The 19,339-nt window shown below is 40.1% G+C and overlaps 1 protein-coding gene across 1 annotated transcript in view; it reads left to right on the top strand.

Annotated features, from left to right (window-relative positions):
- The first annotated feature begins 500 nt into the window (after positions 1–500).
- UNC5D (unc-5 netrin receptor D) overlaps positions 501–19,339 on the top strand; it is an 86,921-nt gene continuing 68,082 nt past the window's right edge. Inside the window, exons 1-3 of the mRNA XM_075174630.1 lie at positions 501–801; positions 7,586–7,729; positions 12,118–12,221. Coding sequence (XP_075030731.1) covers positions 501–801; positions 7,586–7,729; positions 12,118–12,221 — 549 coding nt within the window. The remainder of the gene's footprint in view (positions 802–7,585; positions 7,730–12,117; positions 12,222–19,339) is intronic.

Raw genomic sequence — 19,339 nt, forward strand, 5'->3', positions numbered from 1 at the left:
ATATTGAAAATTTCTTCTAAGTGGGTATGAAATCATAGTTGCTTATTCCACTGTTGGAGTGCTACAGTAATGCTATCCATATCAGTATATTTTTCTGTGGTTAACACCCTGATCCCTGCTAAATCTGCAGCAACTGTCTAAAGGAAATTAAATTCAGTGAAAGAAAGGAGGATTTGGTAGTTAAGGCACTGGACTGTCACTCAAGAGAATAAGGTTTAGTTTCTACTTCTTCCACGGACTTTCTGTATGACCTTAGGTGACTCATTTAATCTTTCTGTGCCTCAGTTCCCCATCTATAAAATCGGCAATAGTGATGATCCAGTTTTCTGATGAGTCAGATGCTTCTTTTCTGCCGATTTTCTTGACAGTTCTTACACTTAAATTATTTGATATTTTTTTTGTGTATATGTGTGTGTCAGTTCCTTGCAAAGCACAATCTGGACAGCTATTGAGTTCTGCAGGTGTTTCTCTAATAAAATTAGTTTTTAATAAAATCCAAAATGGTATTTAATCAATTAAATAAGATGATGCAAAGGGTAAAACAACATGAAAAATGCGTATTTTCCTTTCCTTCCCTTTCAGGAAATGATAACAGTGAAGCCCTTCCAGAGTCTATCCCATCTGCTCCTGGAACACTGCCTCATTTTATGGAGGAACCAGATGATGCCTACATTATAAAAAGCAACCCCATTGTCTTACGCTGTAAAGCTATGCCAGCTATGCAGATTTTCTTCAAGTGCAATGGTGAATGGGTCCATCAAAATGAGCACGTGTCTGAGGAAAGCATGGATGAGACTACAGGTAAGGGCTACCGTGTCCTTTGTGAGATATATCTGAACGCAGTGTCTATCAACAATATACAAATACAAAATAGAGCAAAGAACAGGAGGTCACATTCAGAGACACAGAAACAGGAGAGTCGTGTGACTTAGCAGACAGTTGCGGGCTTGCACTGAGCCGAAGGCGTGGGAACTGGCTCCAATTCAAAAGTCACGACGGTGTCCGCCTGCCCTGAGCACAGCCAACAGCCGTGGTAGGAGGGCAGAGTGTATCAGCTCAGCTTATTGCTGGGCTACTGCGACAACGTGTTTTAGTGGACTTGGTGAGTCGGCAAAGCCAGCTCATGTCTGCTTGTGATGTACCATGTAGACACAGCTTTGCAGAGTTGGGAGAAGCAGTTTCCCAAAATACAAAAGGGAAAGCAGCGGATAAGCAGCGGATGGAAGAGGGGAAGAAGAGGATAGAGCTGAAAGGGGAATACAGATCCTGGCAGGAGAGGCATAGTATGAATGGGGAAAACAAAGGGAATTAAAATGGCTATAGATGTAGGAGGTGTTACACAGAGACAGTAACCAACTGGATACGCACCACCAACTTTTCCAAGTGGAGACATAGGGCCTGATCGAACACTAACCATAGACAGTAACCTTTCTGAAAGAAAATAACAGTTTTGGAGGGAACAGTAGTTCTGTGTATTTCAATGGCATAATTTGTAGAGGGAACTAGAAACAGAGAAACATATGCTTTTATGAAATTCCTGTCAGGATGAACCCTGAAAAACCGCCAATGTGGTGGTTGAAATTTGCCTTCACCCCCAAGCAATGATAGGTATTTGGTAGGTAATAAAGTTAAGTAGGAGAAATCCATTGTGTAAAAGTGTGTATCTAAAAGAAGAGAATGAGAAGGGAGACAGCTGAAAATGATCAACAGATTTTATCGTGCTCCTAGGACACCCTATATCTTTTCTCATTTAGAAACATCTTGATAAGTATTGCAAACCAATTTAATGCTGCACCGTCTTATAATTTCACAATTCTGTTTTGTTATTGCTTTCCTCCTCTTTTTAAATTCCAGGATTGCTAGGCAACTCCATGTCTTGGAAATAGCACTGTATGCATAACATCCTCTCTATCAATACAAGAAATTCCTTTTTAGAGGAAAAAATGCCATTTAAAAAGAAGTTACATCTCCTAAAGTGGTGTTTGGCATTCTTTTTAAGTGACAGATTCTGAAGAAATTTCATACTAAAGACTTTGTAAATGTTAATCTGGATGAATTTTAATTTTTACAGTTACCTTTTCGAAAATAATTTAATAGGCATAACCTTTACTTCTAAAGGCATTGCTGAATCAATATAGAAGAAATGTCGTCCCTAAATGTTTTTCTTCCATATGGTTAATGAAAATCTGTCTTGTGAATACTGCAATTATGTTTTCTAAGCCTTGGATTAATAACAGCATAAAAAAAGATGAAGTAACATTAGGTGTTTTTTTTAAATAACACCAGTAACATTGAGGTTTGAGACACGGACGCATAGGCTTAGCAAATGGGATCTGGAATATAAATGTTGCAGGTCTGAATTTAGCCCAGGGATGGAGCTAGCCCTAAAAGTATTGTTCTCTAAACATAAGTGTGGTCCAGACAGTTCAGTGTGTCTGTGTGTTCCAAAAACTACTATAATGGTCCTTGGGACACAAAAATGCAAGTAAAGGCTATATAGAGTGTAATGTTGAAGGACAGGCATGGATATTCTCTCACCATGATGTATCCATATCCATAAATTATTTTGGAACTCTTCCTTAGCCTTCAGTAAACAGGAGACTATTGGGTTTTTTTAGAATTAATGTGCATACTGGCAGTGCCCTTATTTCTGGAGTCAAATGTGGGGCATAAACATGTCTGTTACCAAGCATGCACAGTGTTCTGCATACTGCATGAGCTCCATCTGTGAAAAACTGCACTAGAATTTATGCTAAGAATGGTGCCTCTGGTTAAAGGGAGTGATTCTGGTGTGCTCGCTAAAGGGAGGTTACACTGCATTAAAATGGGTCTGTCCTTTTCCATCCATCCACTATTTGTTATGTGATTAAAATTCTAAGAGGATGTATAGAAAAGTGGTGAAAAATAGCAACAAGAAACCCAAACAAGAAGAAATTTAATGCTGAATACAAGAAATGTATCTTAGCATCTCTATAAATTCCTGTCAGCAAGCTCTTAGCCAGGCATATGCAAGAAGTACTTGGCAATGGCACTTGAAGGCACACTGTTCTGATGGATTTTACCTACAGCGCTGTATTGTGCACATATAAAAAGACTGGAAGGACAGCTGTGGTAGGCAATGGGTATATTTTGTCATTGTGATGAACATGGAATCCAATTTCGTACGATTCTGGTTTTATAGGACAGAAATAAAAATCTGTAACACAGGAGTCCCTGTTAATTTGAAGAGGAGGAGCAGCAGGAGAGGGAGGATTTTTGTAGTTTTGTAAGCTTTGTAGTTAAGGGCTGCGACACGTGCTGGCTGCCTGAGAATGTAAGGGGTCCTGGGGGGCTTGAAGAGTTTGCACTGAAGTCTCTTCTGTTGTGGATTTGCTGCTGTTTGTGCAGAAAATCAGTGCAGGCAAGCCAACGCATGCTGCAAACACGGTGGATACCGGTTCCCATCTCTGTGCTGCCACAGCCAATTGGTCGGTTAGAGACCAAGTTATTTCATCTTCTTCTGCCTTTTTTCCTGGGTTGCAGAAAAGAGGTAGTAATCCATAGTCTGCCTTTTCTGTTTATTCCATGAACGTGGCAGAACAGGAACTTTGCTCTCTCTGTGTACTCTGCCTCGTAAAGTGAGAGCCTGAGCTAGTAGATGCTACTGTGATAAAAATGTAATAATTACAGTTTGATTAATTTCCTTCTGCTTTATTTTTCTTGCCTGAACATTGCAGCATGCACCTCAGAATTAGTTTACAAATATTTCAACTTTTGGTTTCATCAAGAGGATCCGACCTGCTAAGAGTAACTAGAGTTTTCTTGTCTGATCAATAAAAGGATTACAGCAATAACTGCTGTCAGTGTTTTTCTCATTTAAACAAATAAAGCTGACAAATGCTGAAGTTCTGTGCAGCTCTGTTATGTTTAGTACATGGAGAGCAATTATTCATCTGCTGCCAGCATTAGTCTATCTGCAGCTAAACCATCCAACAGTGCAGAAAGCTTATTAGCATATCAGTACCATAGTCATAATTTTATATTCTGTAAGGCTGTACTGTATAACAAAAGATGATGGTTATAATTTGCACAATAATTTAAAGGGTTGGACTTGCAGTGCTTATTAGAGTTATACAAGTCACAGGTAAAATGTTGCTCTTGTTTATTACATGCCTGTTTTTATTCGCATGGATTTTTCATTCTGTGTCATTTCCTATGAACAATTTTTCTGGCATTTCTTGAGATGCAGAGGGGAGGTGAGTATATTTGTTGGTGAAATATAGTGATGATAAATGAAGAATATATGCCTCTGTTCCCAATAGGCCTGCTTTCTGTAGTTGTTTCTAAAACAAATGAAAATAGGTGTACTTTCTTCATAAACAAAACATAACTTTCCCCAAAGATTAGGTGTTCTCCAGAGGTCCCTTCCAACCGCAACAATTCTGTGATTCTGCTATTTTGCATGCGTTTATTTTGTCTATTGGCAAATTGGGAGACCTTTAAAAGGACCTGAATTCCTACCTGTCCCATTCTCAAAATGCTGAACAACCAGCTTCTCAAAATCATGTGTTGTTTGTTTGCCTGATTCAAACCACATTAAATGTTGCTTCAGAAAATACAGGCTGATATATAGATTAATTAAATAATGTGTCAATGAAAGGAAGAGCTGGGCTGGAGAATATTCTACCTTAATAAGTCTGAAGCTGTAAATGCCTGTATTCACTGACGACTGCTCAGAATTTTACAGTACCAATGAGCCTAGAAATGGCTTCTGCTTCTCGAAAGAATCATCACCATATGATGATGGTTTATTTGGTATCAGTAAAGGTTCTGTCGTTGTTAGCATGGGTGCACGAGTAAGCTGTATAATATGCAGTTCTCATACCCGTTTCTATTTGCTGCTTCCAAAAATTACTAGCGTGGCTCAGAAATGGATAGAGTTCAGAAGACAGTGTACCAGAGCCAGGAGGGTGAAAGGCAGCACTGTCAGCAAGGCTGCAGGTAATGGCTGGTGGCAGGGAGTAATCTCTTCCCCAGGAAGATGCTACTTTAGAGGTCGTGGTGGGAGTAAGGTGATCATGGGATGGGAGGATAGCTAGCGACGCTCAGGGACAAGAGGCTGTACTTTCACAGCAACACACAGACCAACACTGTGTATACAGGCAGCGTAGACACGCAGGCAGATATGATGTGCATGGCTGCACAGAAGTGCATGGCAGCTAATTGAATGCTGGATGAGTGATTCCTGACTGGAGACAGGCCATCTTAGAAAGGTCAGTATTTGTCAAGGACTTAACCATTTTACATCCTTGTCGAAAAAGTCTTTAAGTAGATGGGTTGCAACCTTGTTGGACATGGCTGCAAATTAGCTTGGATTTGGAGGCTCTGGAGCTTTGATGCTTTGTAGCTTTGATTGAGATCATTCAGGGACTGCGCACAGCTTGATTTGCCATAGGTAAGTAACAAGAAAATATATGTCTGTCAGTGTCGTATAGCATGGTGGGATGCGAAATCTTCAGCCAGTTAAGACCTGCTGTGTCAGGTCACCAGGACTCTGATGCTCTCTAATGGAACTTACTGTAGCTGCTCTTATCTTTAACCTATAAAGATCACTCTACAAAATGGTTGTATGACTGAGAATCCAAGGATTCGTCGCTGTCAGAGCAGCTTGGATGTTTAAATTGAGATGGTGCATTTTCATCATGTATTTTACAGTCAGTATGTCAGCAAGGAGAGGAGTTTCTGACAGAACTGCTGAGTTCCATGTGCTGTGTTTACTTCATAATAGCTTGTTTTCACTGTGGCAGAAAATAAAGGGATGTTTTGTAAACAGTTTTGTTGAAAACTGCATCAACATATTTAAAAAAAAAAAAAACAAAATGGAAATAAAAACAACCAGGAAACCTCTGTTTGTTTATTACAGAGTGAATAAATATTTCAGTGACTAAAATTATTATTGAGACAACTTAGGAAGCTCTCGCAGGTTTGTCCATGTCTTTAGGTATCATTGTGAAATATGGCAAGCCAAACAGGCTAAATGAAAAGAAGTAAAAATCCCCTTTGCCTGTAGCTGGAAAAGTAGCAAAAATTTTGTAGTATTTGCTTTGTAGTATTTAAAGCTTGTCTGACCTTCCCCGCCCCTCTTCACTGAGCATCCCCAGTGGGCCTCATCTCTCCTGTTTACCAAAGGAACACGTTGACTTCCTCGTGCCTTTCAGAAGTGAAATACCCAGCTGTTAATGATGCCTGAGATTAAGTGGAAACCAATTTTTATGGAGTTCAGATTTAGAAATTTCTTGCTGCTTTATAAACTTCACAGGCATGAAATATTTTAAGATTGAGTTTTCATTCATTTCCAGTGAAGGGGAAATAAGTATCTTGGGACTGCACAGGAGGAGAAAGAAGAGAGTAGTAGGCATGGATGTTTTCTATTTTCAAATTAATGTTTTTCTGACTAGCTCTTTCTAGTGCCTTTTAACCCAGATTTGGATTATATTTCCTCTCCCCAAGGTTGTGATGCAAAGGTAGTTGCAGATATGGCAAACATCCCAAGTGTATAAAATAAGGTGTCAGGTTTACAAGGCTTCTTGATGTCTTGTATTTACTTTCAAGCTTTGCCTGAAGCAAATGCTTCTGGTCGGAAGGGCAATACTGCTAAATTTCACCTGTGCCCAGGAGCTTATGAAAATAGTAGCAGGCTAAGAAAAAGCACAGGGCTTTTCCCATCCTTACTCCTGGCTAGCTTTGATTATTCCCTTAGATCCTTTTCTCAGCTCTGTAGGTGTAATTGGTTCCTACCTCAGGAAAGAGGTATGCTTTCATTTTGATAAACAACACGCAAATTTGCAGTAGACAACAACATTGCACTGATGAATTTAGCAAAGTTATGCTTTCGGAAACCATATAAAATAAGCAAGGTATCTGTCTGATGTTATAAACACTTCAGTTCACTGCTTCCCAGAAGGGTAGGGTGGCGAAGAGGACCATGTCCAGTTGTGAGCTCTGAAATTTCTTCCCCTCTCTTTTTTTTCTCCTCTTTCCAGACTGTAATGGCTTGAGCTTAGCTTTCTCTACGCTGCAGTATAAGACACAGCTTTTCTCTCCCATATGAGGAAATAGCTGCTGGATGGAACTGCGGTAGTAGTGGCTGGAACAGGCTGGAATTCAGTGGGGCGTTTGATTAGTTCCTGTCATACATGCATGGTTCTGGCTGTTTGAATTGATTGGGGGCCTACCAGGGTACTTCAGAAAGGTTTTTCAAGGGCACTGATGTGATAGATGGGAAGACAATTTTATTGTATATTATATTATAAAATTCCAGATAAACATTCTGGATGAAAAAGGCACAAGAGACAAAGTTTCTGAGGGAGGTGTTATATTCTTGAAAAGACCGCAGTGGGTGGGTAATTCTTGTAACTCAATGCATTATGACCTACTCAGCTTTTAGAATTTAATTAGTGGCAATATATTATTGTCAAAGTAATTAAAGCTTTGCCTTGATTAAAAATGGAATTGTTTAATTAAAAGAAAAGGTTTGGCTAACCTTAGCTTTATGCCCAAGTAAGATAGCCTATGTCAGCTAATTTTCCGTGTCTTTCCCCTTCAGGATTGAAAGTTCGAGAGGTGTTCATCAATGTGACGAGACAGCAGGTGGAGGATTTTCATGGGCCAGAAGATTACTGGTGCCAGTGTGTTGCATGGAGCCATCTAGGGACCTCAAAGAGTAGGAAGGCATCTGTCCGCATAGCTTGTGAGTAGAGTAAATGTTCTGCTATTCTAGGTTTTGTAAGGTATGGAACATACTGTTCTTTTGGGGTTAAATATAAATGGATGCTGATAAGGCACTGCTGTCTTTGCAAGCCCTCCCTATGAGATACTGTAGGAATATCGCAGAAAGCATGCCATGGTTTTTTTCAGAGCTCTCTTTTTTATTTTAATGAGGATTGATTGATTTGCATTTACACTCAGAAAGTCTGTTTCAGAGATTCTGGATTGCATATGCATAGTGTCACAACAATGCACTGTAGTAACAAAGGTTAATGCAAATTGAAAATCCCCTGAAGAGTGCCCTTTTGCTCCACTTTGATCACAGGGGTCTAAAAAAAGACGAAAAACCTTTTAACAATGTCCGTCTTCTACACTTTGTATTAAAAAAAATGCAAGAATACATTAGAAGCTTTTGTAGCATAGTATTTTAAATCTGATTTTCAATATTGAAGCATATCATTGGTCGTTAGGTATGATAAGCTGTGGGGAAAATGAGATAAAGTAGGAAAAATGGAATAATTCCAATCAGTAGAGGAAAAAATATCTTCCCTCCTTTCTCTGAGGAAATGAGATACAATCATCCTAAACAGAACTAAGACTGCTACAGAAATACCGTCATTTCTTTATGGGACTAAGCATATGTTGTTTAGAAAAAAAATATTTTAAATGCTGTTCATATAGACATTTATAAGAACCACTACTGAAGATAATAAAACCATTCATAAGCAAGGTAGGTAGTCTTCTACTTTTTCAACTACGTAGATCAGATGGTTGAATCTGTCATTCAGACAAGTTAAAGTGGCTTAGGAAAAACTTCCTTCTTGTAACAAGGTGAAAGTATTATTCTTGCACGTCATCCTTGGACTGGAAAATCGGACCACAGCTTCTCAGAGTCAGCCCATATATTGCATGGGTCGTAATGAAGAAGTTACAGGCTCAGCACGTGCTTCCCATGTCGGAGGACATTACACTGAGGACCAGCCCTTCTTGTGTGGGAAGACAGCAAGCCTCTTCATCAACTTCTGGCTGGTAGGATTATTCCATCTCGCTGTTGTGACCGAAGGTCACTAGAGGGAGATGGGAATGGATTTGAGGCTGGTGTGTGTTCCCAGGTGCTAACTTCTGCTTTTTCGCACGCCTTCTGCAAGGCCTTACGCTTTACTTTGGAGCCAGCTGCACCACCTGTCGAGTCACGTGGCGTGACACCCAGTATTAGGAAGTTGGACCCCACATGCTCTGTGCTGTTATAAGCTGTGCTTATAAATGATTCTGTATGCCTGCTGCTTGCCATAATGGGATTAGGAGGGAATTCCACTGTGCAGAGTTGTGAATTATTCAGTTAAAATGTATCTCTTTCTAAGTCATACCAAACAGGGACAGAGTCATTATCAGTGGTAATTTTGAAGAAGGCCATGTGGTTATGGGAGTTGCTGTCACTATTTGCTTAGGGGGCATCATTACTTCCTACTTTAAACAAAGGGAATAACTCTGGTCTTGTAGGCTGACAAATGTTAAGTTTTAAATAACAACACTGTAGATTAATTAAGAGTTATGGGGAACGAGGGTTATTTGGTTTAATCTGGTTTAGCATAGAAGACTCATTCCAGAATTTTTAATACAGTGGGAAGCAGAGGACAACTGTTGTACCCAGATAGGAAGTGTTCAGTTTATCTCTGTTCTTCATACCTGAATTAGCATGCTGTAGTGTTACAACTCACAATCAACAGACCGTTATTTGAAGGACGCAAAAAAACGGAAAATGCAATAAATGCCATCATAGCAAGGGGGACATAAAAAAGACAACCCAAACACAATTGTTACTGTGAGACTGTGGAGATACTCAAAGCCTCATTGTAGATCTGCTACATTGTTCTAACAGAATGAGAGCCTGAAACCATCCTTTTGCAGCCGTGCTGCTAGCAGAGAATTCAGGAAATTACTTTCCCCCAATCTGTTGTAAACCCTTTTCCTTTAAACTGCCAGTTCAGGTCTTCAAAGACCTACTCCCAGGAAATGATGGCAAGAAGCTGCAAAGAGTTGGGAAAAATGCTTCTTGGAAGGAGATGAGGGGCAGGAGGAACAGACTGGGGAGGCTCAAGCGAGAAACTCTGAATGGTAACTTTATCAGGTAGTGTTCTAGCAATTCTTGATAAATCTTTTTACAGGAAAACTTAAAATGAACTGTTGAGATAAGTAATAGGACAACGCAGCAACTCCTTGATTTTATAAATGACATTCTTTTGTTGGCTGGTTTAGCTTGAATGTGTAAATATGTGTAAATTCAATTTTTTATTTTACTGCATTAACTGTCATAACATTGAATGAGCTAATAATTCCCCTGTATTGCTAAGCTGCAAAGGACTATTATTCTGAATTGAATTTTTATTGACTTTTCTCCGCACTGTGATTTCCCAACCCCATAATATGGCAATATGAGTAAAAATCAGAATGAGCAGAAGCAGGTGGAGCCGTGTGTTGGGACTTTTAAACCCATCACTGTGGTACCAGTTCTTCTGCAAACCACATCCCCAGCTGCCATCCATAACTGCAGATATCTTATTAACCTAGCAGGCACTCCAGAGAGTGCTCTTCATTTCTGCTTTATGTAACGTACTGAGTGTGGCTGAATGTTTTGCCTGAGAACTGTGTTCCTGTACTGGCCATTTGCTGTGCTACTTTTATTTGAAGCCATGCTTTTTTATGAAAAGAACAGCAATTCTTGAGTGCAGAGATGATGGGACTTGTTAGTAGTCCAGACAGAAAAAATGAATAGCTGCCGACAGATCTCTATAAACCACCTGCCATGAGCTTCCAGGGCTCACCCTTTCATGGACCTGTGTCATCCTGTCGGTGCTGAACAACCTAGCGACTTAATTTGGGGCATGGATTTCTGGCTTAGGGAATATGCTGTAGAGGACTAGAGATGAGAATGTGTAAGTCCAATTTGTGATAGCATGCAGAACCCATAACTTTTTCACAGCACCTGTCATTGTGATGCGTAGTGTGGTAGTGTCGACATTTTTTTTCCTTCTTTCCTCTTTTCTTTGTTTTGCACTTAAAGCCTAGAGATTCTGAATTGTGAGTCAAGTCCAAAGCATTACAGCACTTCGTATTTCTCTGAAAAAGCAGGTAAGTATTTCTTTATGATAGTGTGGAACACAGAGGAAATGAGAAGATGGATCTTACTCCATTTTTCATCCTAATAAAGGCATTTGTAGGCACAACTGCAGCCTAACTGTTAATGAATGACTTTAAATAGGGTACTGGAAAAGATACTGGTTATCTGTGTGGAAAAAAAATCAACATTAACAAAGAATTATAAAAAGGAGAATACATGCACTGTGTGCGTCTTTCTCTAGTAACTGGCTTGCTAAAATAAGTCTTAATGTATTATATAAAATATATTAAAGTGTAACTGATTCAGAGCCTCTGCTGTTCAAGGGGGTGTATTTCATGAAGTGTAAGCAATGGAGAAAATTAAATCAGTAAATCCACACTGTGGAATTTGAGACACTGTTTGAAGAAAATGAGTATGTCTAATGGAAACATCCTAACTCTCAAAGCACATGTAGTAAGCAACATTCCTTCTGTTTTGTTTTCCTTTCACAGCAAGCAAAACTTTACATATTCATGTTATCTGGGTTAGGTCAATGCCATTGGATACACATTTTCTTTGTGTCTGTTCTGCTTTACCCAAACACTTGTACATAGAAGTGCTGCAGCCACATCAGTGTGACTCCGAGGCAATATGCCCTGTTTCTTATCCTGAATTATTAGCTTGGCCACGGTATCTGAAACGAAGCAATCTTGTAATCAGCCAGTTTGGAATGTGTGGAATTGCTCTCAGTCCTTTCCCTTCTTTCCCTACAGCTTGCAGCACATAGGTGATCTAAACAAAACATCTAGCTTAGAACATTTTATAAAACACCCTGGCACTCACCTGAAGTAGCGTGTACTAGGAAAATTATTCACCCAGTCCTGGCTTCATTCGGTTGGTTCTAACAGCACCCGAACAACACCATGTTGTTGTTGTTGCACCTAAGTCTCCCATTTTGGAAAGGCAAAGGCTTGAGAGATTGAATGCACAACTGGAACCACGGAGTTTGTGGGTTCTAATATTGATTGTCTCTGTAGTCACACAGAGATCATTTCTTAAAGGTGGAGAAATGGAAGCACAACTAAAGATGATAGGATCTCTGCCTCTCATCTGGGGATGAGTTAGTAGCTCTCAGTTGTCCATTGCTTTACACACACACTTAAGAGAAGAATATGGCAAAGCGGTATTGTTGCTCACTTCTGCAAGCTACATAGTGTTGTTTGGGGAGGAACGGCTTTTGGAGGTGTAATGAATTATTGCATTAAACTCTGCAGATTTACGGAAAAACTTTGAGCAAGACCCACAAGGGAAGGAGGTTCCTATCGAAGGGATGATCGTTCTCCACTGTCGGCCACCTGAGGGAGTCCCTGCAGCTGAGGTGAGGCTTTGTGCAGTGTCACTGCTGGCGGCTGATGCCTCCTGGGCTGGTGAAAAATGGGGAGAGAAGCAAAAAGGGCTTAGCTACCATGTGGTTTTCAAGGCCCAGTGTTGGTGACAGTGTTCTTCTCTCACAGACTGCTTTACATATGTATGTTTTGATTATATAAGTTTATTAAAAGTATGGCTTTTTATCAGAATTCAGGAATGTTTGCTGAAAAAATCCTAGTTTCGATACAATTTTCAAGTTTTATGCTTACAAACTGAAAACAGATTGTTACTTATTTTCTCAGAAATTACTTTTCTCATTGAAAAATAAAACAAAGAAAAACAACCCTAAAAATATTCTGATAAATTGTTGGTGGAGAGAAAATCTGCTGCAAATAATAATTTGGGTTTTTTTTGCTTAGCTTTAAACATGCTTTTTGTCAAGAGAGTTGAATCTTAACAGGAAACTAATGGGGATGCCTTAAAATGATAATAGCCAGACTATTCTTGAGGGAAGATGTTCTAAGTTTAAAAATCTGCTAGAGAGGCATTAAAAAAAAAAAGACGACCTGATGGGGGAAGCTAGCATGGCATCACGCTGTTCTTACCTATCAAAAAGTAGACTGGTGGTGGTAGTCTTCAGCCAGTGCTGCTATGGCAAGACTGAGATCAGTAGTTTAAATATAACTCTTGTGTATCTGGGTGAGCTACAGTCACCACGTTCAGGCGGTAGTGCAGGCTCAGCCATAGGGCTAGCGCTGCGGAGCAGCCCCGGTAATACTGTGCTGTATTTCTAATTGCACACTCTGCAGTGTGCTCTTTAGCATCTTTTGATGAGTAAGACAAATAGTATCACTTAGAAGTTATTTCTGCCCCTTATCTCCACTATTGCTGTGATATGTTCTAATTGAAGAAACAAAAGAAGCAAGAAAAAAAAACTCCAAAGAACCGTGTCCTTTTAGTTAAGGAGAAGCACGTTGAACAGGTGCAATTGAAAATAAAGAGAGGAGAAATGCAGCAAACTGGGGTGCAAAAGACACTGAAAATCAGGTAGAAGGGTTAAAGACCAAAAGGAAAATGAGTTAGAAATAAGAATGGTGAGTAGATGAATTTGTATCTAGGCATCTAATGTGTGTTACTCTGGCATTCAAATTTCTGCTACTACATTCTCCTCAGCTGTGCATTATTTTTACTCACGTTTAGCGTTACTAGAAAAATGGATACTGCATTACAGAGAATTGCCAAAATTACTGAAATGTGTATTCTGGTAAACATATCTATTTTGTAGACAAAACAAACTTCCAAAGGTGTAATTGCCTAAACATCCCTGGCCTGTGAGGGATTCATCGCCCATACTCTCTGCAGAGGGGATGGTAATCACTGCCTGCACAGACTCCCCAAAGCCCAACCGCAGTGATCTTTTTCTCTCGGACAATGTGCGCTGCTAAACCGGGTTTTCTGAATGCCTATCCCTCCAGGTTGCCAGTGTATCCTGTCTCAGAGAGATTTGCTATCTCTGTGGTAAAAATTTCCACTTTACTTATTCCTTTCACCCTGGTTCCCCTTGTTCCACAAAATTAGACAGCTTTTATAGTAAAACAAGTGCACATTTATTAATAAAATGCCCAAAATCAAGTGCAGAGTGCAGAGGAAAAAGGCTGGAAACAAGCAGTTACAAAGTGAAAGGAAGAGTGATGTGGCCACCACTTGACAGCAAAATACCTTTCTTGGCTGTGGGAACATACCTGACCTGCAGTCCTGGTGGTGTGTGTCAGCCTGGGGAGCTGGGAGCTCAGTTTTCATGGAGGAACTCTGCCTTGTCCAGTGCCTTCAAATTCTGGTCGTCCTCTTCTTTCCCCAATCTCCCTTCCAGACGTGCTGCTCCAGGTCTCTTTCTGTCCAATGTGTAAGCACTATCAAAAGCTTCCCAGTTCTAGTCAAAGCTGGTTGCGGATTCAGCTCTCTTTCACCCACCACCACTTTTTTTCTCTGTTCAGTTGCCTAATACAGACTCTCAAAACTTTGTAGCCTTCAGGTAGTCCTTGTGTCTTGCGTTACACTGTATGCTCACTGAGGGACCGTTCTTTAATGCGGTAAGGATCCAGGACCTTCCTTAGGAGATTATAGTACATTTTTCTACATTGACTATTTTCATAGTCTGAAGAGTATGCTACCATGTATGTCAGTTTGGTTTTGTTACTCATTCTAAAAATGTAGCGTTTAAAGGTGAGCAGAAAGTTTTCATGTGAAAAACTATATAAAATCCGTGTGTTTGCTTTGAGGTCAAAAGAAACAAATTATGATAGGTACACTTTTACCAACAAGTACGGTTTGCTGAACTGATTGCATACATTTGACTGTTTTCCAATTTCTGTGTAGTTAAATAGCCAAAAATGCTATCTTTGTTGGAATTCAGCCATTTGGGAAAAAATGGTGATTCTCAGTCAGCACTGAATTTTACTGAGAGTTTTAGAATTATTTGAACTACACTGCTTTACACTCAACAATTAAACAAAGTATCTGTATTTTATGAAAGTTAGGAATTATATCCAATGAAAAACTGACATTTTGCTTGCTTTCTACAGATAAAAATTGTAGAGTTCTCAATAAACCCTGATTTACTGTGTTGATTGTAAAATTGTTATTGCTGCTAATAAAGCCTGTAAATCTTAACAGGTCATATTTGCTTTGGACAATAAAATTTCACATAAAGGCTCAGGATGCAAGGCTAATTCTATGCTCATCAAGGTAAACAGTCCACTGGAAATAATTCAGTCTTCAGAAACTGGGTACCAGATTCAAATAAGTAACGGCTCTGGTTTGTGGCAGTAAGCTTGAGGTTATAAACTCTTTTGGTATTTTCAAGTTAAAGATGACCTGCCCTGTTAAACACGTGGATGAGAAATGACTGAGGTAGCCAGTAAGTCTTGCTCAATAACTGTTATGTGGGTACTGAGAAGTGTAGAAGGTTTCAAACCCCAGTGCTGGCAACAAATCTATGGTTCTGATCCAAGAATTTATTTCATTAGAGTTTGGATTAAGCTCTAGATGAAAACATAAGGCTTGAAATAACGACAGACAAAGAAGCTCGTCTTCTCTTTTATTAGATGCAAAATAGATGCTAATTGTGGCATTGTTGTTTTTTTGTTTGGTTGTTTTTTTTAATCCATGCTCTATATGGACCTGGAAATGCAAACTGAAAACAAAATGGATAGGGCACTCCAGCCCCTTTCATGTTACCATGCCAATATCTGTCTGAATCCCTTGGGAAGATTTTGATTATTCCATCAAGTGCAGAAGTTCAGGAACATTATTTTCCCAAAGAGCACATATTTCCTGTGCTTGCCATAGTCACAAGTTAATCTAGCAATTTATTTCTGACAATGGCTATGAATGACTGATATAGTCAAACCTCTAATCATGCAATGCAGCTCAGTAAGAGGCAGACACTTTACAAGTGGAATGAAATTTAAGTTCAGCTCAATTATTTATGTGAGCCTGCCCCATTATCAAGAATAAATCTTCATCTCTGGAATTGTTTTTCTGCAGCTTAGAGGTGCTGAAGATTTCTTAAATCTAAGGATAGAAGCATTAAAAGTAAATGTTCTTGATCTACACCATAGCTTAATCTGAAAAATCCTGTCATTAGTCCTATAAGGAGTGGAAAGCAGGGATATTCTTTAGTGATGGTTGACATCATAGGTTCCTTGGAATTACCAGGAGGGAGAGCCTTTCTTTCCCACTATTCCTTTCCACATTTCTAGTCACTCCTCAAATATTTTCACCTTGTCGTGGTTTAACCCCAGCCGTCAGCTCAGCCCCCCGCAGCCGCTCGCTCACTCCCCCCCCGGTGGGAGGGGGAGAGAATCAGAAGGGTAAAAGTGAGAAAACTCGTGGATTTGAGCTAAAGACAGTTTAATAGGTAAAGCAAAAGCCGCGCACGCAAGCAAAGCAAAACAGGGAATTCATTCACTCCTTCCCATCGGCAGGCAGGTGTTCAGCCATCCCCAGGAAAGCAGGGCTCCATCATGCATAACGGTTACTTGGGAAGACAAACGCCATCACTCCGAACGTCCTCCCCTCCCTCTTCTTCCCCCAGCTTTATATGCTGAGCACATCATATGGTATGGAATAGCCCATTGGCCAGCTGGGCCAGCCGTCCCGGCCGTGCTCCCTCCCAGCCCCCCACGCACCTGGCAGGGCACGGGAAGATGAAAAGTCCTTGACTAGCGTAAACATTACTTAGCAACAACTAAAACATCAGTGCATTATCAACATTATTCTCACACTACATCCAAAACACAGCACTATACCAGTTAATAGGAAGAAAATCAACTCCATCCCAGCTGAAACCAGGACACACCTAAGTGATTTTAGCCACTGCTCATGTTTCCTTGTTTAAAACTGAGTGAGTGGATCTCAGCAGTTCTTGCTAGGCAGAGGTACTTGTTACTAAATATATCAGAATTTCCCAGGCATATTTATGCCATTATGTGCCATCAGTGGCAACCCCTTACTGTGCTTTTATGCAGGAAAAAGCGTTTAACTTTTATCAGCGTTAGGGGTCCACATCTGAGAATTCCTGGGCTGTCATCACAGTCAGCATTTTTGCCAATGGTGCCTCTCAGTACTAATCCTTTTTTTTTAATGTATTTTTGGGGTGGGACAGCCCAAAAATAGGGATGACACAGAGATCATACAGTGATCAAGACCAAACCTCACAGAGAAGTTCTCTAGAGAGAATTCCTCTAGATCAAGTGTGGTGTTGTTGGGAGAAATTTCTGTTTCTGCCATCTGTTCCAGAATGAGTAAGGCTTCCATATCTCATCACCAGTAGCAATAAAAATACCCCGATTAAGTTTGCTTATATACATTAATTTCAGCATACAATACATATAAAAGCAGTTAGGAGAATATGGGTATAAAGGTTTGGATCCATAGATTAAATTTATATAAACTCTATATGGCTTAAAACTTGGCTTGTATAAATTAATTTACAAATAATGGAAGCTCTGTGACATTGTCAAGGCTCTGCATGCTCATACAGTTTAGTAAATAGTCTTTAAGCTGAATAACACATTAGTGAAAGCTAACAATCAAGGAGGATTACAAATAAAGAACGGCAGTATTCTGATTCAGCTTTAATGTTATACAGGCATGAATTGGGAGCACCCAATCCTGCGGAGGCAAGCACTGATTTTAATGCTGCTTTGAAATGTACTGTACTGTCTTGATTCATTTAGCAGCAAATTTCAGTTGCTTGTGTCAGCCTAGTCTTAAGTAAAAGACATATAAAGAAGCATCTCTCTAAATCTGCATTCTCTTTCCAAGAATTTGATTACACTCTTCCTGGAGCCAAAGTCCATCTCTTGTGCATGAAATACTATTGAATGTGCCTGATTTTACTAATAATAAAACCTCATGTGGCAACAGTAGTCAAGAAAACTGAGTAACTGAGGTATTACCTATTCTTTTACCTTTTCAAATAGTTTAGACAGCCCTCACAAATTATGAAACTACTTTGAATTCTGTATGGGCAGCACAGGCACCTACCTCTAAATGTGGCAATACCACATACCATCCCTTGGAGCACCATGGCTCTGCTCCTAGAAGGGGCTGCCTTGCGGCTTATAGGCAGGTCCAGGTCAGCTCTCTTCAATCACTCTGTAGCTCACCCTGTATTTTCACCCGTTGTTAGCAGGTTTCCCATCTCCAGAGTTTGCCTCTATGAAGAGGGAACATGAGAAAATCCTGCACATCTCTGCTTTGGGAGGTTGCTGAGGGCTTGGGGCATTCTAGGTGCATTGCCACAGCAGTAAGAGAGTAAGAAAACCCAAATCCTGACTAGGCAGACTGGAAAAAGGTTTTAAATCCTCTTCTCATGCATTCACATGGCAAGCAAAACAGAGCTGGTGAGCAGCTGTGCTTGCAGGCATCAGCACCCAACCCAAATAAATTCAGTTTTTTAGGAGTTAAACATCAAAATAAAAAAGGAAATCCAGCATTTAAGTACAGCATCTGATAATCCCCTGCTGTGGCAAATGTTGATTTAAATATAACAGAGTCTCTGCTGGCACAGGCTTGATGGGACCAGAGCCATTTCTTTCACTATTGATGCAGAGTTGGCCTAGGGAAGAGACAGTTCTGGCTTTCAATCCCCGCAACAGATTCTCCCCATAGATATGTTTATTAATTGTGTGCAATAGAGGCCTCATTTAGCTTGGATTGTATGCAATGAGGCAGTTGTATAGTATAGGAATCGGCTAAACTCTGATGCTAGGTGGCTACCTTGGGCTTGGATCTCTGGAAGCAATTTTTGTATTGCTGAGACTGTTGCACTCCATGGATATCAGAAGAAGTACTTCTGATTTTCATCGGCATGATGAAGATGAGAGGAAAGGGGGGGCTGAGTTCTCCTCTCAGAAAATGTGGAGTTGAATACTGAGTTTGCCAGAGCAACATCTTTAGCTTGCTACTGATTATTATCTGCATCTCTTCACAAGACTAACCTTGTTCACTATATACAGCTTCTTGTTTCGGGAACATTTTGAGGAAATTTGTGAAGGGAAGAAGGGCTTTACTCTATTAAAAAGACGTTTTTAAAAGCAGTGTATTTGACAATGACATAATACATGATGCATTTTTTCGGGCTGCATTATCTGCTAGTCTGACTCAGCGGTAGCCTCCCTTCACACACTAACTTCTGTTATTAGAAAAAAACTTTACTGCAGCTTAAACAAATACGGGGTCTGGTGCAGAGCAGCTTAGCTTAGCTGAGGCACTACATGCCTATTTAGTCATGGTGACACCTTGGGCTAGCGCATGGCTACCCGCCAGGCTCTGTGAGCTCAGATAGCCCATCGATTCATCTTAAACGTACATCAGATATATCCGCAGATTCTTGTCCCAGTGGGCAGCCAGCCCCATGTATGACTAGCCTCAGCTGCTATTAAAAGTTCATCATGTTATTGAGGTGAAGTGCTTCTCATACTTGGGTTGTATTGTTTTTTCCAGTGCACAGTGCTATGTTTTCTGTATGTGTGTTTTGCGTTTGTTTATTGTTGTTGTATAAGTTTATTTTATTACTTTGCATTATTCCTAGGAAGACACAGCAGTTGTTCATGGTGGACT

Source organism: Calonectris borealis, chromosome 27, assembly GCF_964195595.1.
Source record: "Calonectris borealis chromosome 27, bCalBor7.hap1.2, whole genome shotgun sequence".
Taxonomy (NCBI): Eukaryota; Metazoa; Chordata; class Aves; order Procellariiformes; family Procellariidae; genus Calonectris; species Calonectris borealis.